General features: G+C 42.5%; 2 protein-coding genes and 1 long non-coding RNA gene across 8 annotated transcripts in view; 2 read left to right on the top strand and 1 right to left on the bottom strand.

Moving 5' to 3' along the window:
- The window catches only part of LOC120064397 (replication termination factor 2-like), a 34,705-nt gene extending 13,370 nt beyond the window's left edge, over positions 1 to 21,335 (bottom strand). For 2 of the 4 annotated variants that reach the window (XM_039014955.1, XM_039014963.1), the window contains exons 1-5: positions 21,134 to 21,335; positions 19,604 to 19,698; positions 19,211 to 19,304; positions 18,973 to 19,112; positions 16,854 to 16,932 (exon numbers count right to left, since the gene is read on the bottom strand). In XM_039014955.1, the coding sequence (XP_038870883.1) occupies positions 16,854 to 16,932; positions 18,973 to 19,112; positions 19,211 to 19,304; positions 19,604 to 19,698; positions 21,134 to 21,202 (477 nt within the window). In that variant the 5' untranslated portion in view covers positions 21,203 to 21,335. Of the gene's footprint in view, positions 1 to 16,853; positions 16,933 to 18,972; positions 19,113 to 19,210; positions 19,305 to 19,603; positions 19,699 to 20,030; positions 20,150 to 20,719; positions 20,809 to 21,133 lie in introns of those variants that run through there. The other 2 variants (XM_039014980.1, XM_039014972.1) reach the window with 2 other exon arrangements.
- LOC120064380 (beta-1,3-galactosyl-O-glycosyl-glycoprotein beta-1,6-N-acetylglucosaminyltransferase 7-like) lies at positions 3,934 to 13,951 on the top strand. Of its 3 annotated transcripts, none has more exons than XM_039014924.1 (5): positions 3,934 to 4,691; positions 6,068 to 7,098; positions 8,540 to 8,635; positions 12,130 to 12,356; positions 12,580 to 13,951. In XM_039014924.1, the coding sequence occupies exons 2-5, from the start codon at positions 6,132 to 6,134 to the stop codon at positions 12,709 to 12,711; spliced, it is 1,422 nt and encodes a 473-aa protein (XP_038870852.1). In that variant the 5' UTR covers positions 3,934 to 4,691; positions 6,068 to 6,131; the 3' UTR covers positions 12,712 to 13,951. The 3 variants fall into 3 exon arrangements, with proteins under 3 accessions (XP_038870852.1, XP_038870870.1, XP_038870862.1); XM_039014942.1 differs by lacking the exon at positions 3,934 to 4,691 and adding an exon at positions 5,271 to 5,328; XM_039014934.1 differs by lacking the exon at positions 3,934 to 4,691 and adding an exon at positions 5,303 to 5,541.
- LOC120064418 lies at positions 20,536 to 24,406 on the top strand. Its single transcript, XR_005478594.1, has 4 exons — positions 20,536 to 20,631; positions 21,316 to 21,396; positions 22,825 to 22,873; positions 23,038 to 24,406. It is a non-coding gene; the product is annotated as an uncharacterized LOC120064418 (long non-coding RNA).
- Positions 24,407 to 25,192: the final 786 nt, after the last annotated feature.

Genomic DNA, 25,192 nt, shown 5'->3' with positions numbered 1-25,192 from the left:
TTTATAGTATGAAGAATACAATTGAACAAAGCTGAATAAAATTTGTGCCTCAGATTTGTGCCTCGACACAATCCTGTCTCGGAGCGCTAAGGACAATTCCTTCGTCCTCATGGCTTGGTTTTTGCTCCGACATGCACTGTCAGCTATGGGACCTTATATAGACAGTTGTGTGCCTTTCCAAATCATGTCCAATCAATTGCATTTGCAACAGGTAGAATCCAATCAAGTTTTAGAAACATCTCAAGGATGATCAATGGAAACAGGATGCAGCTGAGCTCAATTTTGAGTAACATAGCAAAGGGTCTGAATACTTTTGTAAATAAGGTATTCCTGTTTTTAATTTAACACATTCGCAAACATTTAAGAACCTGCTTTTGCTTTGTCATTATGGGGTATACTTTCCAAATGCACTGTATGTGGTTTCACGCAGTGTGCACGCAAAGAGTTGTAGAAAATAAATATGCAGTATGAATATCACACATTCGGTACTTGGTATTTTATTAGGATCCCCATTAGCTGTTGCAAAGGCAGCAGCTACTCTTCCTGGGGTCCACACAAAACATAATACAGAATGACATAATACAGAACATCAAAAGACAAGCACAGCTCAAGGACAGAACTACATCGATTTTTTTTTTAAAAGGCACACCTAGCCTAGATATCAATGCATACACACAAACTGACAAATCTAGGTCAAATCGGGGAGAGTCGTTGTGCCGCGAGGTGTTTTTTATCTGTGTTTTGAAACCAGGTTTGCTGTTTATTTGAGCAATATGAGATGGAAGGAAGTTCCATGCAATAAGGACTTGGGGACTGTGAAAAGACCCCTGATGGTATGTCTGGTGGGATAAGTGTATGTGTCAGAGCTGTGTGTAAGTTAACTATGCAAACAATTTGGGATTTTCAACACATTGATTCTTATACACTGCGCAAAAAAATTAAGGGAACACTTAAACAACACAATGTAACTCCAAGTCAATCACATTTCTGTGAAATCAAACTGTCCACTTAGAAAGCAACACTGATTGACAATAAATTTCACATGCTGTTGTGCAATGGAATAGACAAAAGGTGGAAATTATAGGCAATTAGCAAGACACCCCCAATAAAGGAGTGGTTCTGCAGGTGTTGACCACAGACCACTTCTCAGTTCCTATGCTTCCTGGCTGATGTTTTGGTCACTTTTGAATGCTGGCGGTGCTTTCACTCGTGGTAGCATGAGACGGAGTCTACAACCCACACAAGTGGCTCAGGTAGTGCAGCTCATCCAGGATGGCACATCAATGCGAGCTGTGGCAAGAAGGTTTGCTGTGTCTGTCAGCGTAGTGTCCAGAGCATGGAGGCGCTACCAGGAGACAGGCCAGTACATCAGGAGACGTGGAGGAGGCCGTAGGAGGGCAACAACCCAGCAGCAGGACCGCTACCTCCGCCTTTGTGCAAGGAGGAACACTGCCAGAGCCCTGCAAAATGACCTCCAGGATATTTTTGAAACTAGTGAATGTAACGCGCCAATGTAAACTCAGATTTTTTTTATATAAATATGAACTTTATCAAACAAAACATGCATGTATTGTGTAACATGAAGTCCTATGAGTGTCATCTGATGAAGATCAAAGGTTAGTGATTAATTTTAGCTATATTTCTGCTTTTTGTGACTTCTATCTTTCGCTGGAAAAATGGCTGTGCTTATTGTGGTTTGGTGTGACCTAACATAATCATTTGTAGTGCTTTCGCTGAAAAGCATATTTGAAAATCAGACACTTGTGGGATTAACAACAAGATTACCTTTAAAATGATATAAGACACAGAGATGTATGTTTGAGGAATTTTAATTATGAGATTTCTGCTTTTTGAATTTGGCGCCCTGCACTTCGACTGGCTGTTGTCATATCGATCCCGTTAGCCGGATTGCAGCCATATGAAGTTAAGAACAAAGTGTGATCGATACATGTGGATGATCTTGTTCGTGTATTGTTTGTAAACACCCTGGTAGGTTGAATAATAACCTGAACCAGATTACAGGCACAGGTTACAGTAAGAAGCTTCCTCTTGAGGGGACAGCTTGATGAAAACCAGTCAATATTCAGGTCCCCAAGAAAGTAGACCTCTCTGTTTGTCACATACACTATCAAGCATTTCACACATTATTTAGATACTGACTGTTAGCACTTGGTGGCCTATAGCAATACACCAAAAGAAAAGGCTTTAGATGTGCCAAGTGAACCTGCAACCACAACACTTCAATAACACTTGACATAAGATCTTCTCTAAGCGTTACAGGGATATGGCTCTGAATATATACAGCATCACCTCCCCCATAAGCATTTCTGTCTCTTCTATACTTGTATTGCTACTGATGTATCATCAAATGAATTATCTAAGTAAGTCTCAGAAATTGCTAATATATGAATGTCATGATGTTAGCAAGTTATTGATTTCATTAACCTTATTTCTAAAGGCAACATATATTAATATGGGCTATTTTCAGCCCTTTCCTGGGTAGCTTATCAGAGATAGACATAATACTGAAAAGAGCAGACAAAGCAAGAGACAAAAATACATTCAGCAGTCCATTAATCAATTGGTGTGTGTGTGTGTGTGTGTGTGTGTGTGTGTGTGTGTCTGTGTGCTGCGGAGTTGAGGCTACAAACCATATGATTACCTCTCTCATCCATTCCACGCTTCTGGGAGGGAGGGTGGACAATGAGCCGGTCATAGCGGATGTACGCAATGTCCCCGCGCATTGTCAGTCATGTGGGCACACTCTACCTCAATCTTCCTGTGGTCCATCTTCAATTTCTCAGAGATCATTTCACTCACTTAATCCTCAGACTCTGTCCAGGTCTCATGTGGAGATTCTGCAATTCCGTCCACAACTATGTCGTTCCGCCTTGATTGTCCCTCGAGATAGTCTGATTTATCTGTCATTGTTATCATGAATTCACACACAGAACTGATGTCCTCTCTCAATGACTTACAGATTGCTGTCATCTTGCCATTCTCTTGTTTCAACTCATCGAGCTGAACCTGGGAGAACTGCACAACTGTTCTTCAGGTCCTGTAAATCTCTGGTCAGGTCGCCCATTCTTTTATTGGTAAAATCCACGAGAATTTGTACAAAACACTTGAAGCAATTTTCTTGTGGTTGTAACAACTGCTTGTAGGTCTCTTTTTGTTGTTTAAAAGTTCCTTCACGTGTGATAGAGAGACACCACTGTCCTCAACGGTAATCCCGCCGGCTTTGGTCTTTGTCATGGTAGCTAGCAACGTATGTTACGCTGTTACTCCTCGCAGTTCCAGACATGCCAGGTCACAGGGAAGATTGAAAACAACAGCAGGGATCGAGACAGCCACAAACCCGGAACAATCCATGGTCCCAGCCACAATGGCTAACCTCGTCGCGGGCTGCGTTCAAGAAAACCTCGCTAGCTTGATATGCAGCTAGCTAGCAGCTAGGCTAGCTGCAACGCCAAATAGCTCCTCAGACCCATCCTTGGTCAGCAGGATCATTGGATAGAGATAAGCAGTCCCAGAAACTGATGCCAACTGCTACAAACTTTCCAAACAAAAACCGAGCTCTTCCTCATTACGCGTTCAACCGGAAGTGATATGAGGGGAGGCCATTAAATTGTGGAATAATGGAGGGGAAAAAAATCACTATTCTACTCAAATCAACAGCTTCTGTTGTGTTCTTTCCCTCTTTCATAAAAACAAAAAAACAGACCTGTGCATCACTACTGAATGTTTGTTTTCATTAATGAGTGACAAATGCTCACGTGCACACTCATGTACACATGCACACACTCATAACGTCACACTCGGCCACACAAAGACAAAAACCCACCAGCAGGGGGGACCTATTGTGTCCTGGTGTCAGCTCAATGTGACCTCTGGCCATGTGGCCAACAATAACTAATCTCAGTCGCTGACCAGGCAGCAAACAAAACACTGGCTGAGGCTGTCGCTGCCTCTGGCGGCACTCTACTCTGCACAGCACTAAACCAGCCACAGCAGCAGAACCATCTGAGAACTCTCCCAGGAGAGAGGGAGCGAGAGAGGCAGAGAGAAATGAGTCGAGGATAAGATCCATAATCCATGCTGCAAATCTGACATTGGAAGGAAGATTGGGGTTGCTTAGCTTTTTTGTGTTAAATCTAAAATTGGGAAAGAAGAGAGAGAGCAATAGCGATATGGTGTGAGAGATGAAGAGAGAAAAGAAATTAAGCGAGGTAGTTGAAGATCATTTTAAAGGTGGTAGGAGACTGTCGGGAAAGGTTGCCAGTGCTTCTATATGGGTGTGTGTGTGCGCCAAATGAGAGAGAATCCGCCCGTTACCAGGCAGGGCCGGCCCTCATCTCAGATGGGATGCAGTGGGAGCGCCTCAGCCACAGACGTGAGGATAAGAAATGACACACATGCAGGCACACACACACGCTCAAAACAGAGACGGATGCGGAGTACAATGACCTTGCGAGCCACCCACCGACCTGAGACAACCACAACAAAAGCAACGCACAGCAAACTGCAGCAGCAACAGCTCCACCAGCCCATCCCTTGACAACCCATGGCTCCAGCTCCCTGCGTGCGCCAGGCTTGACTCCCTGTTGGTTCCGGCTCGCCATTTTTTGGCCAAGCGCTTAATGTTTAACCTATTCTTCAGCGAAAGGACCCCGGGCTCAACTGCAATTAAGGTAACTGGATAGCCTTATCCTCTTTGCTCTGAATAAAAATGTTGCTGAGGGTAGTATGCTATGATGTGTGTGGTATTAAACATTCCCACAATGAGCTTTCAATTACAAATACCTAAGAGTGATGGAATATCTGGTTAATTACTCAATCCATTAACAGGTGATAAAATAAAAGCATGGCTCCATGAGAACTAGCAGTGTTTAATCCAACTAATAATGGCAACAGGTGGTTCACATTTTTTTTGTTTTTTAATCTTGCACACTGGATGATACACTGCTATCCACACGTAGTTTGCTTAGTTTCTAAATAAACAACGCCAGTTGACGGTTTCATTTCTTGTGAAAAAGTCTCCCATTAACAATACATCAATGGCAATTTGTCATAAGCAAACAAGACAGCCCTCTCAGAATCAGTAAGCCAAGAATGAGATAAAGTTGAATAGAACCCCCAGGGATTTATCTGTCTGTTGACATAATTACTGCAGAGACCAATCCTGTTTGTTTTTTCCTTGATGTCACAATGGCCTGTGTAGTTGATGTGAGAGACCCTTGGGATTTCATTACATATTTGCATAACAAGCCCAATGTCCAAATCTCTTCAACGGGCTGCCACTGATTATCGGGTTCTAGCAAGTCTCCGGTGAATACGTCTCTCTAGTGTGCTATCAGGCAACTGCAGAGGGTGTTATAAGAGCAAAAGTTATCCCTTTTCTACTGAATTCTTATTGATTCTCCACCAGTGGTAGTGCAGTGAATGAGCGAAGCAGTGTAGCTCACTTCTTACAAAATATAACCAATCTGTTAGCAGGAACAACAAGTAGACCTACTTTGATTTACAAGTGATTAAGAAAATGTATGACGGTAATTATGGCTGTGAGATCCTATTTAGATCCAGGGTATTGTGTATCTAGGAGCTAGAGCATTTCCATATTTCGAAACCTGTATACTGCAAAAAAACAAAACTTGTTTGCATGGCTAGGTTCAACATTCAAATGTGCATATCTATTCTGATGTCAATGAGTCTGTCTCTTGCATTGCTTAATGATTCACTTCTTAAATTTCCTGAGCCAGCTTCCTCAGTCCATCTAGCAGCATTATCTATGCATTTCCTCTCTACTCACTTGTATCATGTGTCATCTGTTGTGATCGGATTAATAAGCACTCCATAAAAAGCTACTCATCTTTGCTGTGTGCTGGGTCGTTAAACACCTCTAGAAAGAATCCCTGTATGAATTGCAATGAGGAAACAGATTCGTCTTAGACTGTAAAACATTGCCAATAATTGTGGTTATTTTTCAATAATCTCCATAAAAAGTATGGAAGGGTATGAGTCTTTAAAATACTTTTAATGTCTCAAGTCTGGCTTTGTCATTTTACAGTACAGCCTAACCCTGGTCCTTTGCTGCCGGTGGTTGCGTGGTGTCCGTCCAGTGCTGGACTATTATGCTCCAGCTGGAAGGCGCAAAGTGCAGTTTCCTGTTCTGCCTGGGAATATGCATGCTCATCTGCTCGGTCATCTACCTGAGGGCCATGGCTGGCACAGATCCCCAGGGTCAGAGTGGGCCCCAGGGCTGCAGGCCATTCTCTAAGTACTGCCAAGCTTTCATCCCCAGCACCAAGGGCTCGCCAGCATGGCAACGCCGTGACTGCCAGGTGGAGAGCTATCTTCTGGGTATGGGAAGTCGAGGTGGGGACCAGGACTGCTCCCGCCTGGTGAGGGAGCTTCACTTCATCACCCGCCCGCTGAGCCGGGAGGAGGAAGACTACCCTCTGGCCTTCATCCTCACTGTCCACAAGGAGCTGGAGCTGTTGGTGCGCCTGCTGCGGGCCATCTACACGCCGCAGAATGTCTACTGTGTCCACGTGGACGCCAAGGCTCCGCGGGAGTACAGGGAAGCCGTGGAAAGCCTTGTGGGCTGCTTCCCCAATGTGTTCCTGGCCAGCCACAGCGAGATGGTGACCTACGCCGGCTTCTCACGGCTGCAGGCCGACATCAACTGCATGAGGGACCTGACGGCATCGCCTGTGCCCTGGAGGAAGGTGCTCAACCTGTGCGGCCAGGACTTCCCTGTAAAGAGCAACCTGGAGCTGGTGCGCTACATGCAGAGCAAGGAGTGGAGGGACAGGAACATGACCCCGGGCATCAAGCAGCCTGCGGCTATGAGGCACCGGACTCAGCTGCAGTACAGGGAGGTCAGGGGCTCCCACGTGGCCCCCAAGCGCGGAGGCCCAAAGAAAGGTGCTCCGCCCCACAGGCTTCAGATTTACTTTGGTACAGCCTACTACGCACTAACCAGGACCTTTGTGGAGTTTGTACTGAGGAGTCACGTGTCCAGAGACCTGCTAGAGTGGTCCAAAGACGCATTCAGCCCAGATGAGCACTACTGGGTGACGCTCAATCACATTAAAGGTAAAGTACAAGTTTACAAACAGCACATAAAAAGCAACTTGTAATCTCTGTAACACAATTGGTTCTGAGCTTATATCAATGCATAGGGACATTTCTAACTGTTAAATCCATGAGGAAAACAGATAAGACACCTACAATCTTTCCATGAGTGCATAGCTATGCCACGCACAACCTTTCCAATTTGAAATGTATCCAAAAGCAAAAACCTAGGAGACGAAATAGCTATGCTTAGTCGATATATCCTGGTGGCCTAGGAACTGAGATCATGAAAGGCTGACTTACAGTACACTTATTTGGGGTGTTCAAAGATTACTTCTAGCCTTGAAACTTAAAAGGAATGGGTTCAACATGCCCACTCTGTTTGAAGTAAAGTAAACCAGCGTAGCTCAATGACATGTATTTTATGAAGCCCTTTTTACATCAGCAGTTGTCAAAGTGCTTCACAGATAACCAGCCTAAAACCCCAAAAGAGAAAGAAATGCAGAAGCACAGTGGCTAGGAAAAATAAGTCAATAAATATTCCACCCCTTTGTTATGGCAAGCCTAAATACATTCAGGAGTACAAGTTTGCTTATCAACACAATACATTGCATGGACTTACTCTGTTTGCAATAATAGTATATAATAGGACTTTTGAATGACTACCTCGTCTCTGTACCCCACACATACAATTATCTGTAAGGTCCCACAGTCGAGCAATTCATTTCAAAACACAGATTCAACAACCCTCCGCTTGTAATCGTTAAGGATTATGGGTTTTTCATGATAAAAAACAAGAATGGAGCTAAGTACAGGCAAAATCCTACAGGAAAACCTAGTTCAGTCTGCATTCCACCAGACACTAGGAGATGAATTCACCTTTCATCAGGACAAGAACCTAACACACAAGGCCAAATCTACACTGGCGTTGCTTACCAGAGTGTTCTTACCAGAGTGGCCGAGTAACATTTTTTGACTTAAACCCACTTGAGAATCTATGTCTAAACCTGAAAATGGCTTCGCAATGATCAACAACCAATTTGACAAGCTTGAATTTTGAAAATAATAAATGGGCAGTCCAGTTGTAGTCCAGGTGTGGAAAGCTCTTAGAGACTTACAGCTGTAAACGCTGCCAAAGGTGCTTCTACAAAGTATTGACTTACGTAAATTAGATATTTCTGTATTTCAAAAAAATTCAAAATACATGTTTTCACTTTGTCATTCTGGGATATTGTGTGTAGTGTGTCATTCTGGGATATAGATGATATTGTGTGTAGTGTAGATTGTGTGAAGATGGGTGAGAGAAAAAAATGTAATCTATTTTGAATTCAGGGTGTAACAACAGAATGTGGAATAAGTCAAGGTGTATGACTATTTTGAAGGCTCTGCAAGTGACACGTGAGAGGCTATAATGGAACGTGAGAATGAGATTATCTGTTTTGGATCGATTATCTGCTCCTAGAAGCGCCAGGGAGTCATGTAGGAGGCGGCTGGGGTGGCGAGATCCGGACAATCAAATGGAGGGACCAAGAGGGGACTGTACACAATGGATGCAAAGGTACAACAACTCCCTTTCCCAGTCAAAGTCAGTTTCTACTCTCGATCTCACTTGTCTAGGGCAAGTTTTGCGCCTTGATTCCAGATTAGTCTTCTGATTAGGAAGCAAACTGTTTACACAAATCAAAATTGTATGTCACATGCGCCGAATACAACAGGTACTTACTGAAAAGCCCTTAACCAACAATGGTTAAGAAAATATTAACCAAATAAACAAAAGTTTTAAAAAAGCAACAACAAAAAATAACAGAGGCTATATACAGGGGGTACCGGTACCGAGTCAAGGTGCAGGGGTACAGGTTAGTCGAGGTAACTGAGGTAATATGTACACTAGAAGACAAGTACATTAGAGTGTTTAGTTTGAGAAACAGAAACTTCACAAGTCCTCAACTGGCAGCTTCATTAAAAAGTACCCGCAAAACACCAGTCTCAACGTCAACAGTGAAGAGTCGACTCCGCGATGCTGGCCTTCTAGGCAGAGTTGCAAAGAAAAAGCCTCAGACTATCCAATAAAAAGAAAAGATGGGCAAAAGAACAGACACTGGACAGAGGAACTCTAACACTAATGTACTTGTCCTCTTGCTCAGTTGTGCACCAGGGCATCCCACTCTTTCAATTCTGGTTATAGCCAGTCTGCGCTGTTCTGTGAAGGGAGTAGTACACCGCTTTGTACGAGATCTTCAGTTTCTTGGCAATTTCTCGCATGGAATAACCTTCATTTCTCAGAACAAGAATAGACTGACGAGTTTCAGAAGAAAGGTCTTTGTTTCTGGCCATTTTGAGCCTGTAATCGAACCCACAAATGCTGATGCTCCAGATACTCAACTAGTCTAAAGAATTAGGCTAATTGACATCATTTGAGTCAAATGGAGGTGTACCTGTAGATGTATTTCAAGGCCTACCTTCAAACTCAGTGCCTCTTTGCTTGACATCATGGGAAAATCAAAAAAAGTCATCCGTTCACCTACTCTGCGTCTCAAAGATATGGCGGTTGGAACCAAAAATCTCAAATTTGGACTCAGACCAAAAGACAGATTTACACCTGTTTAATGTCCATTGCTCATGTTTGTTGGCCCAAGCAAGTCACTTCTTCTTGGTGTCCTTTAGTAGTGGTTTCTTTGCAGGAATTCAACCATAAAGGCCTGATTCACGCAGTCCTCTCTGAACGGTTGATGTTCAGATGTGTCTGTTACTTGAACTCTGTGAAGCATTTATTTGGGCTGCAATCTGAGGTGCAGTTAATTGCAGATTTGAGGCTGGTAACTCTAATGAACTTATCCTCTGCAGTAGAGGTAACTCTGGGACTTCCTTTCCTGTGGCAGTTCTCATGAGAGCCAGTTTCATCAAAGCGCTTGATGGGTTTTGCAACTGAACCTGAAGAAACTTTCATAGTTCTTCATTTTCCGGATTGCTTGACCTTCATGACTTAAAGTCATGACGGACTGTGGTTTCTCTTTGCTTATTTGAGCTGTTCTTGCCATAATATGGACTTGGTCTTTTACCAAATAGGCCGATCTTCTGTATACCACCCCTACCTTGTCCCAACCTAACTGATTGGCTCAAATGCATTAAGAAGGAAAGAAATTCCACAAATTAACAAGGCACACCTGTTAATTGAAATGCATTCCAGGTGACTACCTCATGAAGCTGGTTGAGAGAATGCCAAGAGTGTGCGAAGCTGTCATCAAGGCAAAGGGTGGCTACTTTGAAGGACCTCAAATATATTTTGATTTGATTAACACTTTTTTGGTTACTACATGATTCCATGTGTGTTATTTCATAGTTGATGTCTTCTCTATTATTCAACAATGTAGAAAACAGTAAAAATAAAGAAAAACCCTGGAATGAGTTGGTGTTCAAACTGTTGACTGGTACTGTTCATAAGTTATTTTCCAAGAGATGGCTAACAAAAGCAAGCGCTCTGCAAAAAATAAAAACAGTTCCACTCACCAGATGATCATTTGAAACGTAACTTCTTGTTGAAAGGTATTCTTGAAAAGGGAGACGCTAACAAATTAGCAACAACATCCTCTTTGATAAGACCTGCTGCAGCCGCTGCAAACTAGCCGACAACAAAAGCTAGCTAGACAGTGGGGAAACTACTGCTTGCTATTGTGCACTGACCTGTTGGCCTTCGAGAAGGCAGAAGTTTCCATACGTTTTTGTAAAAATGGTCCCACCCATTAAGTCAAAATGTTATTGGTTGATTCCACTCAAATGTTACCCTTATACAGTTGAATGGCAGATGCCTTTATCTAGCTTCTGCCAATGGCTGACTTACTTAGATTTATCTCCCCAGAGACCAGCAAAGAAAAATCCTGGTTGGATATTTTTTTATTTTCAGTGTTAACCCTTTCCAACAAAAACAGAAGAGATTAAAATCAGAACATAGTTGAAAAAATAATTATAATAATTATTTTATAAATCCTTAGCCCTTCTCTGAAGGTGTAAAGGCCAATTGTTCCCCACTGTGTTCGGATTAGTAATAATTTGTAGAGTGGCTCTATTTTCCCTCAGCGTGCATTTTTTCACTATTCTGAATGTCTAAAGAATCCATATGTTGTTCTGAAATATGAACACAGAAATACTGGACATTTTGAACTCTTATTATGGTGGTGATTTGACAAAATTACAATCATGGTCTTGAATTGGACTCACATTGTTCTGTCCTCGGTTTTGATTCAGTCTCAGACCCCTTGTCCCCCTCCCGGTCACGGTCTTGACTCGATTTTCTCCGGTCTTGGTCTTGAATTGGTCTCGCTGTAGTTGGTGTGGTCTACAGCTTATCATGAGGTACTCTACCTCAGGCGAGCAAAACCTTGAGACTTCCTTAATACAAAAAATGTCGCACCAGCTGTTATTGACAAATAAACAGACCACCACTCATCTTACCGGAGGTAGCTGTTCTTTCTTGTCGATGCACGGAAAACCCAGCCAACTGTATATTATCCATGTTGTCGTTCAGCCACGACTCGGTGAAACAATATATTACAGTTTAATGTCCCTTTAGTACGATAGTCTCAAATGGAGCTCATCCAGTTTATTCTCCAGTGACTGCACGTTGGCCAATAGGACGAATGGTAGAGGCGGGTTACCCAGTCGCTGACTAATTCTCACAAGGCACCCGGATCTGCGGCCTCTATCTCCATCTCCTGTTCATGCGAATGACGGGGATTTGGACCTGGTCCGGGAGCAGCAGTAAATCCTTTGCGTCAGACGGATTCCAGAAAAAAAGTATTTGTCCAGTTCGGGATGAGTAATCACTGTTCTGATATCCAGAATCTCTTTTCAGTCATAAGAGACGGTAGCAGAAACATTATGTACCAAAAAAGATACAATGCGGAAAAAATAAAATAAAATTGCGCAATTGGTTAGGAGCCCGTAAAACGGCAGCCATCCCCTCCGGCGCCATCGTTTGAGCAACAGCAGTTGATAGAATTTGATACTGAGCTGAATCTCATCTTTATGTCCCTTCTGCTGCACGTCTTTCCACAGGCCGCTATGTTAGGGACATCTGCATCTATGGTCTGGAGGATTTGCAGTGGATCATCGACAGAAACAGCATGTTTGCCAACAAGTTCGAGAGCAAGGCCTTCCCAGAAGCTTTGGACTGCCTGGAGCAGTGGCACAGAGACAAGGTCCTGCAGCAAGCCATGGTCCCCATCCAGTCATGGTGGCAACTTGCCACGCAAGGCAATGCCACCTCTCTTTTCAATGCCACGGTAGGACTTTGACGAGGCTGTGGGGTTCTTCCTGACCCAAATGGATGTAGTTCTCCAATACTTGTTGGTTATTGTATCACTTCAGAGGGCTGTACTAAAGTGTGCTGCAAGTGCCTTGATGCATTTCTGTTGGTGCGTTTAGCTCAAATCTCGAGAAAGTCACTGCATGGACACGCAATCAAAAGCTAAATGACAATTCTCTAACATTCTTCTCCATTCGTAGGAAATTGTTTGGGAGGTGAGCAGGGAAGACTTGTTATTGACATATCTCAGTTGTCCTGAAACGCTTTGTGGTAAATTTAGGCTCTGTGTATCATTAAGAGGCACAGTGGCTGAGAGGATGACGCAACCATAATCACTAAGGAATTCACAAGTCTCCCCCCACGTCAAACAAGGACCTTTACTGACCTGTGGTGCACTTTGACAACAGAACCGCATAGGCCACTGTACCAAAGACATTTGTCAACCTTTACAGGCAGAAACAGACAGCTCTGTAGACATTGTTGCTTAGATGTGTTGTAACAACTGGCCACTGTACCTAAGGAATTCGGCAAACCTTTACAAGGGAGAGCAACACACAGCTCTCTGGACATGGCTGCTTAGATGTGTGGTAACTTGAATATTGCCATTTCAAATTATTTTTACACTCAATTACATGTTAAGAATAATCCATTTAAAAGTAAACTATTAATACTGTGCGATTGCCTATTGCAAATAAAGTAGCACTCATTTTATGACAGCTTTACATATGTTTGTCTGTGATTGTTATGTTGTAAATGTGAACATTTTAAGGTAACTTCAGATAACTGATGTTTTTTTTCTTGTACTGTACCCAATGATTTATGAAAACTTGCTTGACGGGTCAATGTCCTCATTGTGGTTTCACAGTCTTGTTTAATATATTATGTACACACTTTATTAGAATACTTATGAAATACACATTGTTATATTTGGTAACATATGCTTGTTTTCCTTATACTCCAATCCCATTCGAAGAGGGTGAAAATTAAAAACACTGACAAAAGCTCTGACGAAGGCCTTGAGGCTGATACGTAAAAGCTTAATAAAGAGCAGTAAAAAGGTGTGATTGTTAAAAGGTAAAAATGTTGCGTGTGCTAATCTTGACCCGTTAACATTGTTTCCTATTTGTTTTGCAAATAATACAAAAATAGGTTACTCATTATTTAAAGTTACATAAAAAAATGTCCCACAGTTCTTTGATAATTTCAACTACTGCTAAACGATACCCTCTGAGCTTAGTACTGGCAAAGTACAACCGTATAATAAGCCAAATAGGCCTAAACATTTGCACTGACATTAAATATTGTTACATTGTGTATGTTGTCAATTTAAGAGAACAGGGTCCAATAAATGTGAATTAGGTTGAGGCAGGCAGTTAAGGTGTTCAACTGCCACTTTGACATCAAACCATATTTCAATTGACTTCAAAAAATGTAACATTAAGGGCTTGAAAGTGGAAATCGTACAGCATGCACATTTTCACCCAAAACGTGTTTGTTGACTGTAAAGGAAGTTTAGCTATTCACTGAAATTCCCAAATGCTTTGAATATATTAAACATTTGTTATAAATTCACTTGGTCTTAACTTAGCTTGATCTTTGCTTTGCTTCATGACTTTGCAAAAGGGTTGTTGATACAAATTGCACAATCACATGCAGTGCAAATGGACAAGGCACTTTGATCTGTTCCCCTTTGAGAGTTAGCAAGAAAAATTCCCACAAGTGGACAACCACAACAATGCTGCTCTCACGCTCTGATGGAGTCGGAAAGGTGACCTGCTGTGCTGCTCGCTCTCCCGATTCCACAGTAGTCCTGAAAACTCGACGTTAGCCAACAGTGACTAGGGTCTGGTTTCAATAAATGGACTCTTTTGGCATAGAGGAACTACACCACTGCCTACGTCACTACTTTATCCGCTTGAATAAAATACAAAATAGTAGCTAGCAAGATGGAGATCAGAGGCAGTGATGTAGCTCCTCTCTGCCCCACAAAAATAAAAGAGTCCATCATTGAAATCAGACCCTAGTCAATGTGTGGCCTATGGTCAGGTTTTTGCAACTAATACCACAGCACCACATGGTTTCCAATCATCTGGCAGCTTCCTCATTTAGCCTGGCTCAGGTTCCGGTCAGCTGGCTGATGGGATTGGGAATAACGACAGGCACAGGGCTGGGGGGGGGGTTATCTGGCTTCCATGACACCGAGGAGAGCTTTTACTGTCATAAAGTTACAGCACAGATTTATCGGAGGCGATCTGCTGTTTCTCAATAGGATTTCCTGTGTATTGTGTGTCCTACTTTATCTATCACATTCTTACCTTAAATAGAGCATGTAATCAATACAAATGTGAGAACAAAGTGCGGCAGGCATGGTGAATGGGCACCATGGTACTTTTCTATGTGCAAGATGGCAAACAGATACAGTAGCTCCAACATTTTATTTGCTTTCCTTTGCTAAACCACACACTGTATAATTTTGTAATTTCAAAACAAGGAAATTTGTATCTCCATATCACGGCAAATAATTTATGCAATAAGAACAGAAATGGACCCGTGGCCAACTCCAAGGAACTCAAAGTAACCAAACATGCCAAAAACAGCAGACCGGAGGGTTAATCATTCACATGTGAGCACAAACAGCTAACTGGTTCACAGTTAGCACCACCTCTATGTACCTGTCTGACAACTGTGCAGGGACACGCCGTCCTAAAGGTTGATTAATCTACAGTAGAAGACACAAACAGCACCACCCTCCATTTGAAAACTCTCCCTACTGTCAAAATACAGATGACTGACTATAACAGCAGGTTTTGTGTAACAAAGGAAAATGTGTGGACAGTGTAGTAACTGATTGAATAAGAGGGTAGGTTTGCATACAGAACATTCCAATATCTTATTTTAGTACACACTGAAGGCTTGGACTGAAACGCATGTGAAAAAGCTTTTTCCCCTGCTGCTTGTAGGGGGAAAAAATGAAGATATTGGAGTCTATCTACTTTGTGAGAGCCTACCCTCTTATTGGTTTTACGCACCAACCAAAAAAAGTTAACCATGTAGATGTAAAGCACAGCTTGTTGAATAGATGTGGTGAATGTTTTACAGTGCATTCGGGAAGTATTCAGGCCTCTTCCCCTTTTGTTACATTACAGCCTAATTCTAAAATGGACTAAATACATTTTTTCTCTCAATCTACACACAATACCCCACAATGACAAAGCAAAAATAAAAACTAGAAATTTTTGCAAATATAAGAAAAAAACGTATTTACAAAAGTATTCAGATCCTTTGCTATGAGACTCGAAATTGAGCTCAGGTGATTCCTGTTTCCATTGATCATCCTTGAGATGTTTCTACAACTTGATTGGAGTCCACCTGTGGTATTCAATTGATTGGACATGATTTGGAAAAGGCACACACCTGTCAATATAAGGTCCCACAGTTGACAGTGTATGTCAAGAGCAAAAACCAACCCAATATGTCGTAGGAATTGTCTGTAGAGTGCCCGGCCAAACTGAGCAATCGGGGGAGAAGGGCCTTGGTCAAGGAGGTGACCAAGAACTGGGAACGTTCCAGAAGGACAACCATCTCTGCAGCACTCCACCAATCAGGCCTTTATGATAAAGTGGCCAGACGCAAGCCACTCCTCAGTAAAAGGCACATGACAACCTGCTTGAAGTTTGCCAAAAGGCACCTAAAGGACTCTCAGATCATGAGAAACAAGATTCTCTGGTCTGACAAAACCAAGATTGAACTCTTTGGCCTGAATGCCAAGAGTCACTTCTGGAGGAAACCTAGCATCATCCCTACGGAGAAGCATGGTGGTGGCAGCATCATGCTGTGGGAACGTTCTTCAGAGGCAGGGGCTGGGAGACTAGTCATGATCGAGGGAAAGATGAACGGAGCAAAGTACAGAGAGATCCTTGATGAAAACCTGCTGCAGAGTGCTCAGGACCGCAAACTGGGGCGAAGGTTCACCTTCCAACAGGACAATGACCCTAAGCACACAGCAAAGCCAACACAGGAGAGGCTTCGGGACAAGTCTCAATATCATTGAGTGGCCCAGCCAGAGCCCGGACTTGAACCTGATCAAACATCTCTGGAAAGACCTGGAAATAACTGTGCAGTGACACTCCCCATTAAACCTGACAGAGCTTGAGAGGATCTGCCAAGAAGAATGGGAGAAACTCCCCAAATATAGGTGTGCCAAGCTTGTAGCGTCATACCCAAGAAGACGAGGCTGTAATTGCTGTCAAAGGTACTTCAACAAAGTACTGAGTAAAGGGTCTGAATACTTATGTAAATGTGATAGTTTTTTTTAAATTTAAAAACCTGTTTTTGCTTTGTCATTATGGTGTAAATTGATAAAGGGAAAAAACTATTGAATCAATTTTAGAATAAGGCTGTAACGTAACAAAATGTGGAAAAAGTCAAAGGGTCTGAATACTTTCCGAGCGCACTGTTCTACCTTGTGTCCTACCTTGTGGCAGATCTCAGTCTTGACTTCTTTCAGGGCCCGGTCTGAAAACACACAGCCACAGGTCTGCAGGAAACAGAACCTGAGAGAAACAAGATGACATAAGGTTTAGGGTTAAGGTTGTGATGCAACACGTCTATTGTAAGGGAAAATATAGTGCTACCATCAGTACATGAAAAAAAACCCTGCCATAGGAATTATCACCCTCTTTTATCACAACTTTTGTATTTTGCAATGGTGATATTTTAGCAAATTGGGATTGGACAGGGGATCATTATCAAGCCAAGCTGCCACTGTGGTTCATAGGCTGCGTTAACACAGGCAGCCCAATTCTAATATTATGCCCAATTTTTGGCAAAAGAGCTGATCTGATTGGTCAAAAGACCAATTAGTGAAAAAAAGATCAGAATTGCCTGTGTAAATGCAGCCATAGTGGTATTTTAGTCAAATGGCATCTGGTGCCAGAAAATCCCCACCCCTTCAAATTAGTGGATTTGGCCATTTCATCCACACCCGTTGCTGACAGCTGTATAAAACTGAGCACACAGCCATGCAATCTCCATAGAGAAACATTGGCAGTAGAAGCCTAAGCTCACTACGCGCAATGCCAAGCTTCGGCTAGAGTGGTGTAAAGCTTGCCACCATTGGACTCTGGAGCGGTGGAACTGCGTTCTCTGGAGTGATGAATCACGCTTCACCATCTGGCAGTCCGACCAGCTAATCTGGGTTTGGTGGATGCCAGAAGAACGCTACCTGCCCCAATGCATAGTGCCAACTGTAAAGTTTGGTGGAAGAGGAATAATGGTCTGGGGCTGTTTTTCATGGTTCGGGCTAGGCCCCTTAGTTCCAGTGAAGGGAAATCTTAACGCTTCAGCATACAATGACATTCTCAACGATTCTGTGCTTCCTACTTTGTGGCAACAGTTTGGGGGAGGCCTTTTCCTGTTTCAACATGACAATGTCCCCATGCACATAGCGAGGTCCATACAGAAATGTTTTTTCAAGATTGGTGTGGAAAAACTTGACTGGCCTGCACAGAGCCCCGACCTCAACCCCATCGAACACCTTTGGGATGAATTGGGACGCCGACTGCGAGCCAGGCCTAATCGCCCAACATCAGTGTCTGACCTCACTAATGGTCTTGTGGCTGAATGAAAGTAAGTCCCCACAGCAATTCTCAGAAGAGTGGAGGCTGTTATAGCAGCAAAGGCGGGACTAACTCCATTTTAATGCCCATGATTAAACAATTTAATGTTCGACAAGCAGGTGTCCACATGCATTACATGACATAAAATGTAACTACCCCTACTACTCCAGTATCCCTGCACTCTGTAAATATGGTATTGGCACTGACCCTGTATATAGCTTACTTACTCATGTTTTTGTTCTACTTTACTTTATAGTACTACAGATATTGATTACTGCATTGTTGGAAAAGAGCTTGCAAGAAAAGCATTTCACTGTACTTGTGGACAATACTTGAAACTAGTTAACAGACCAATAAGAGTTCCAAACCTCTCTGCCAATAAGAACTTGTTTTCATTTCCCCCCTCCCCACCTAGACCACTCTCAGACAGTCCTAGTAAAATTCTTGCTTGAGAAATTGCTATTTTCTAAGAAGCTTTTTGTTTATTTTTGACAATTTTAATTGAAAACAATTACAGTAAGGTTCTTAAAATATAGCCCAGAAATTATTTAAATAGAGATACATTTAAAAAAAAAAAAAAAAAAAAAGAGGCTGCATTGGACTTAAAAATATATATTTTTAAAATGGGGCAATGCACAAAGTGTAGTGGCTCACATCATCCCTCAGAATCTCATCTCTATAGTTTAGCACTGAGGCCTACTGCACATACCCTGGTCCCAGATCGGTTTGTGACGGAGTTAAAAAAGTATAGCACAGACAGGCTGGCACTCAGGCTGTAGGTTAATGCACATGATTCAGTGCCAGAACTCAGCAAAATGCAGACATTGTGAGATGACACTTCCGGGTCAAAATGCCCCACTCTACGCTTGTCATTGAAAGACATTGATAAGATGCAGAGACATTGACGAGATGCTTGTATATAGAGTCATATTCATTAGTGCACACCATAGCAACACACACACACACACACCGTACCTATGTTTGCCATTCATCTCCAGGCCCACCACAGGACAGATGAACATGGCACAGTGCATGTCCTCATAGCGGTCCCCTTTGATGTTCCTCCTCTCGCCCTCCCAGGCTGGGTTGTCAGTCAGGTTCAGCTCCTTTATATCCTGTGGAATGACACACACACACACACACACACCTTTGATTCACTTTACATAATGCAATGATATGTGGCCTCAGCTGAAATCATGGAAAATTACCATACCTTAATGCCACGAAGGTGTGATACAACCTCGCTGTTGGGTCTATCTGCAGATTTATCCAGAAGGTACTCAATCACAGCATCTTTGTTATAGAGTCTGTAAGCAAGAATAGCATTTTAATTATGAAATCCATGTGTGATAGAAGTATCTAAAAGCAGCCTATACCTAAGCTACTAATATTCAGCGCCATTTAATTCTTAACTGCACCCAATCAACAAGCAGCACTTACTTCCTGATTTTCATATTATTCAAATGCAGATTATATCCAGTTATCTAATAGGGACACCTAGGAGACTGATAATGCCAACACAAAATATTGTAGATTGCTAGATACAAAATGGTGTCATACTATATGACTAGTTCACAACAACAAACTGATTTTAAAATGTCCTCACCTTCCCAGATCACAAGCAACAATAGGGCGCCGGAGTTTCTCTGTACTGAGAGCACAGTACTTCCACCTGGCAGCAAGCTCTGCATTTTTGTCAACCTGTAGTGCAGAAAGATTTACACGTTCAATTTAGCTCCTGCCCACTGCACTGTTCAGTTGCATTTGGTTATATCTGAAATACTTTGCTTGCAAGAATAGTGATAGAGATGGAACACCCATGGTGCAACTCTGTTATTGACTACCACCTGTGCTCTGTGATTGACTACCACGTTAACTACCACCTGTGCCATAAAGCTCCTTGTTAGCTAGCCCAATAATGGACTAAAGTAATCTATTGTTATAGTCCAAGAACCTTACATGTTCTGTTTATGGTTCTAGAAACATAAATCACGTTTCTAACACACATCACACAGACACTAGCAAAGACTTACAGGAAGGCATACACCATAATACGTTTCTGATTGACAGGGTGAGAGCTTTGGCATTTTTTTGCGGGACTGAAAATAATGCCTCAAATGTAAAAACAAAAAATATATTAACCGGTCCCCATGGGTGGGTATAATTTGTGGAACGTTCCAACAGGAATCTGTTCCAAAAACGTCGTAAACAAGGATGCCAACAAACAACGCATACAAAGTAGCATGATCAATTCACCTAGCTGACTAGCTGCCGAACAGGCATCAACTCACCACGTAGCTTATTCTTAATGTTTGTCCATTGGCTAACCAGAGTGAGGACAGACATTTTTCGGAATAAACGTGGTGAGTGAAAAACTCAACAACATTGCCCACTCCCTCTCTACCTGGTATCTTATTCTGCCGCTATACAACTTGTATGCGTTGTTTGTTGGCAACCTTGTTAGTTACGAAGTTTTTGGAACAGATTCATGTTGGAACGTAACACAAATTATACCCACCCCTCCCCATGCTTTTAAGATGCTAATTAACACAGGCAGCTAGCTAGTCCACGCCGTGTGTTGCGTAAAAAAGCGCTGAAATATGGCCGTGTGGGAACCCTAACCCTATATAAAAGGTGTGTGGTAATTTAACATTTAGTTTTTTTGAAAACTATTTCTCTGATATGAAAGGTAGCTACGTTGCTTATGTTTCCAAAAACGTACCGCAAATGATGTGTGTTTGCGTTTAGAGCAAGCGTCGGTCCTCTTACAAAACATCTTCGGTCAGACTATACCATCGTCAATAGGCGCAAAAGCAGTTAGAACTAACGTTAGATGAGTGTGAACATGGCGTTTTAACAAGCTAACGTTAGCTAGTTAATAAAAAAAGCTAGCTAACGTTACCTAAATTTATACATTTCATTTATCTAACATTAGTTCAGTTTGGGCGGACATCTTCCCTGATTAAAAAAAAAAAAAAACGGTCGCTAGCGAAGCCAGTTAGTTAGCTAAACATGTAAACACCCGTTAGCAAATAAAAAAGTGTTTGAAAGAAGGTTAGCTAAAGTGCAGGCTAACTCGTTTATTTTACGCCTGCTACGTTAGGTTAAAGCTAGCTAACGTTATACCACTACATACCTTCTCAACTTTCTTTGGACCTTTTACCAACTCATGCCTTTTAGGAATAGTTCCACCATCACATCCCATTTTAACAAATAGCAGTAAAAGTAATTTCTTGGACTGGTCTGAAGGAGAAAAACCGAACAGGCTGGTTGTAAACAAACGTGTAATATATTATTCTTCGTTTGTATTTCCGGCAGACTAGACGCTGTGTTGCATATTGCTGCCTTTCGCAGGTCGGAGTGCGAATTGCACACTTTGGTCACTAGGAAAATGGGAAGGTACATCTTTTTTTTTTTTTTACATTGCACAACCATCTATCGTATACACTATCCCCAAAACCCACCACCCCATCCCACTACTTTGGCCCTAAATGATCCAACACCAGGCCATCGGCATGGGTGGATGCAACCCCATCTCTCAAAACTTCCTGTAGACCTTCTGCACTAAAATCTCTCACACCCAAATATTTATTTCTACTGCTGCAAATGCCACACCTATTTTCTGTGATTTCCAGTGCAGTTGATCACCATGACTTTAAACTGGTGAAGGCTCCTCAGAGGAGGAAGGGGAGGACCATCCTCAGTGAATTTCAAAAATAAAAAGTCAAACATTTAAAAGTGATACTTTTTTGAAAAAACTGAACTAAATATAATCACGTCACCAAATAATTGATTAAAACACACTATTTTGCAAAGAAGATCTACAGTAGCCTCAACAGAACTCTGTAGGGTAGCACCATGGTGTAGCCGGAGGACAGCTAGCTTCCGTCCTCTTCTAGGTACATTGACTAGAAATACAAAACCTAGGAGGCTCATGGTTCTCACACCCTTCCAAATACAGTGGCTTGCGAAAGTATTCACCCCCCTTGGCATTTTTCCTATTTTGTTGCCTTACAACCTGGAATTTAAATGTTTTTGGGGGGGTTTGTATCATTTGATTTACACAACATGCCTACCACTTTGAAGATGCTAAATATTTTTTATTGTGAACCAAACAAGAAATAAGACAAGAAAAACAGAAAACTTGAGCGTGTATAACTATTCACTCCCCTAAAGTCAATACCTTGTAGAGCCACCTTTTGCAGCAATTACAGCTGCAAGTCTCTTGGGGTATGTCTCTATAAGCTTGGCACATCTAGCCACTGGGATTTTTTCCAATTCTTCAAGGCAAAACTGCTCCAGCTCCTTCAAGTTGGATGGGTTCCGCTGGTGGACAGCAATCTTTAAGTCATACCACAAATTCTCAATTGGATTGAGGTCTGGGCTTTGACTAGGTCATTCCAAGACATTTAAACCACTCAAGTGTTGCTTTAGCAGTATGCTTAGGGTCATTGTCCTGCTGGAAGGTGAACCTCCGTCCCAGTCTCAAATCTCTTGAAGACCGAAACAGGTTTCCCTCAAGAATTTCCCTATATTTAGCCCCATCCATCAATCCTTCAATTCTGACCAGTTTCCCAGTCCCTGCCGATAAAAAACATCCCCACAGCAGGATGCTGCCACCACCATGCAGGTGTTCTCGGGGTGATGAGAGGTGTTGGGTTTGCGCCAGACATAGCATTTTCCTTGATGGCCAAAAAGCAAAATTTTAGTCTCATCTGACCAGAGTACCTTCTCCCATATGTTTGGGGAGTCTCCTACATGCCTGTTGACAAACACCAAATGCGTTTGCTTACTTTTTTCAATTTTGGATTCTCTTTTTTTTTGCAGGAATCTTATAGCTTGGATGGAAGGCTGGAGGAGGGAACAAAGGGAATGGGTACAGAGGTTATATAGCCTGCTGACTAAAACATTTAAATAGACAGCAAAACAGAGGCTCTCAGATTGCTGAGGGGCAACATAGTCAATGTACTTGCTAGGCTAAGTCTTATTTAGTGAAGACCTTAGGTAAGGGTTAATCATGATTCATCTCTGTCTTTACAGTTCCTGAAACATCAATGACCTGATGCATGGCCTCTACAGCAGTGCTTGGCCACCCACTCAGTTACCAGTGACATTCTGCCATATTCCAGGAAAAGGAGACAGCAGAACCACCACTCCTTAAATCCATAGTCATTAACCACATTTCCATCCACAGTTTTTAAGCAAGTCATACTTTATTAAAAAGAGTGAAGACGCCTTTATGTGCAAATATTGATATAATAACCATCATATCGAAGTCACGCGATGATATGGTGGGTGGTCCTCCCACTACGACTAGGGAAAGCATGCAGTTTATTAAGCTATTGATTAAATAAAATATGATGAACTTCACAGGGTGGTGAAAGTGCTAGATGCTCCTTTCCAAAAAATATTGAGTGTCTTATTCTGGTGACATGATGATTGACAATTGAATGCTGTTTGACAAATACAAATATTCTCACTCTTATCCATAATAACCTCATCATGTAGACCAGTGGTCACCAACCTATCTATCTTCTGGTCGATCTCCAATCCATTCCTAGTCCATTCCTAGCCAAACATTTCTGTAAAAAACCCAACGATAAAGCCTTGCATTCCTATGTTTTTGTTCGGTTCACGCTGTTGACGGTAGCTGTACTTGATTCAGCAGCCCTAGGGCCGGGAAGGCAAAGTGTTTCCATTTTGAACCATTTCATGTCTGAACTTCAGGTAGAACTTTGTCTACCCCGCAGGCCCAGAGAGAAAATCAAGTGCACCGAAAGGTCTACCGCTGGCCAATCAGATAGCTCAGATCACCGTGTCTGCAGTTTCCTCGCGCCATAGACAGTAAAAAAAGAAGAAGCCTCGAATGCACACAAGTTGATAATGTGAGATTTCAAAACTTTTAAAACCATAACTAGAGAGACTAAACCAATACAGCAAAGAGCTATTGTTTTTATGAGTATGTTAATGTAAGTTGTTATTCAGCACTGTTAGAACTTTGTTCCACAGATTTATAAGCCATAAAATGCGCGTTTCGACAAGCTTGCGTTGTTATTACTTGCAGCTTGTGTCTTTTTAATATCGAGGAATATTTCACTTTCTCTGGCCCCATGTTCACTAGCATGCGGTGCCGCGTGGTGAAACACCGCTTCCCATTCATTTTCAATGGAAGGAAAGAGGTGAGAAGCGGAGAGGGCGGGGGACCTTTGGGCTGCGCAAAGGTGGCGTGGGACGCGGCATGTTCACTAGCAATCGGTAATTGCCGCATGCCACTTAGGCCGCCCATTGTGACTCGCTTGTGGGCGTGCTAGCAGCATATAACAGCACGTTCGATTGTGCATCAAGAAATCAGCATAGCAAGTTTGTATTTTTATTTTATCTTTATTTAACTAGGCAAGTCAGTTAAGAACAAATTCTTATTTACAATGACGGCCTACCAAAAGGCCTCCTGCGGGGACGGGCTGGGATGAAAAAAATATATAAATATAAGACAAAACACACATCACGACAAGAGACAACACTACATAAAGAGAGACCTAAGACAACAACATAGCAAGGCAGCAACACATGACAACACAGCATGGTACAGTAGCAACACAACATGGTAGCAACACAACATGGTAGCAGCACAAAGCATGGTACAAACATTATTGGGTTCAGACAACAGCACAAAGGGCAAGAAGGTAGAGACAACAATACATCACGCAAAGCAGCCACAACTGTCAGTAAAAGTGTCCATGATTGAGTCTTTGAATGAAGAGATTGAGATAAAACTGTCCAGTTTGAGTGTTTGCTGCAGCTCGTTCCAGTGGCTAGATGCAGCGAACTGAAAAGAGGAGTGACCCAGGGGTGTGTGTGCTTTGGGGACCTTTAACAGAATGTGACTGGCAAAACGGGTGTTGTATGTGGAGGATGAGGGCTGCAGTCGATATCTCAGATAGGGGGGAGTGAGGCCGATGCATGCTGGGACCTCGGCTCTGAAGCCAGGCTGACACACAAAGCTCCAGGGGTGTTCACACACACGTTCCCCAGCTCCCTGCGACACTGCTCCTCAAAGCTTCACTCATCAACGTCCACACAAATGTGTCCATCAAGAGCCATAACGTGTACAAATTGGACAGGAACATGAGAAGGATCCAGGGGTGTTCCTGCAGTCAGCCCATGACCCACACGCCTGCAGCCCTGTCACTTCAGC

Source organism: Salvelinus namaycush, chromosome 2 (assembly GCF_016432855.1).
Source record: "Salvelinus namaycush isolate Seneca chromosome 2, SaNama_1.0, whole genome shotgun sequence".
NCBI lineage: Eukaryota > Metazoa > Chordata > Actinopteri > Salmoniformes > Salmonidae > Salvelinus > Salvelinus namaycush.
Note: the sequence above shows the minus strand (reverse complement) of the source record. Positions and strands in the feature narration are given on the sequence as shown.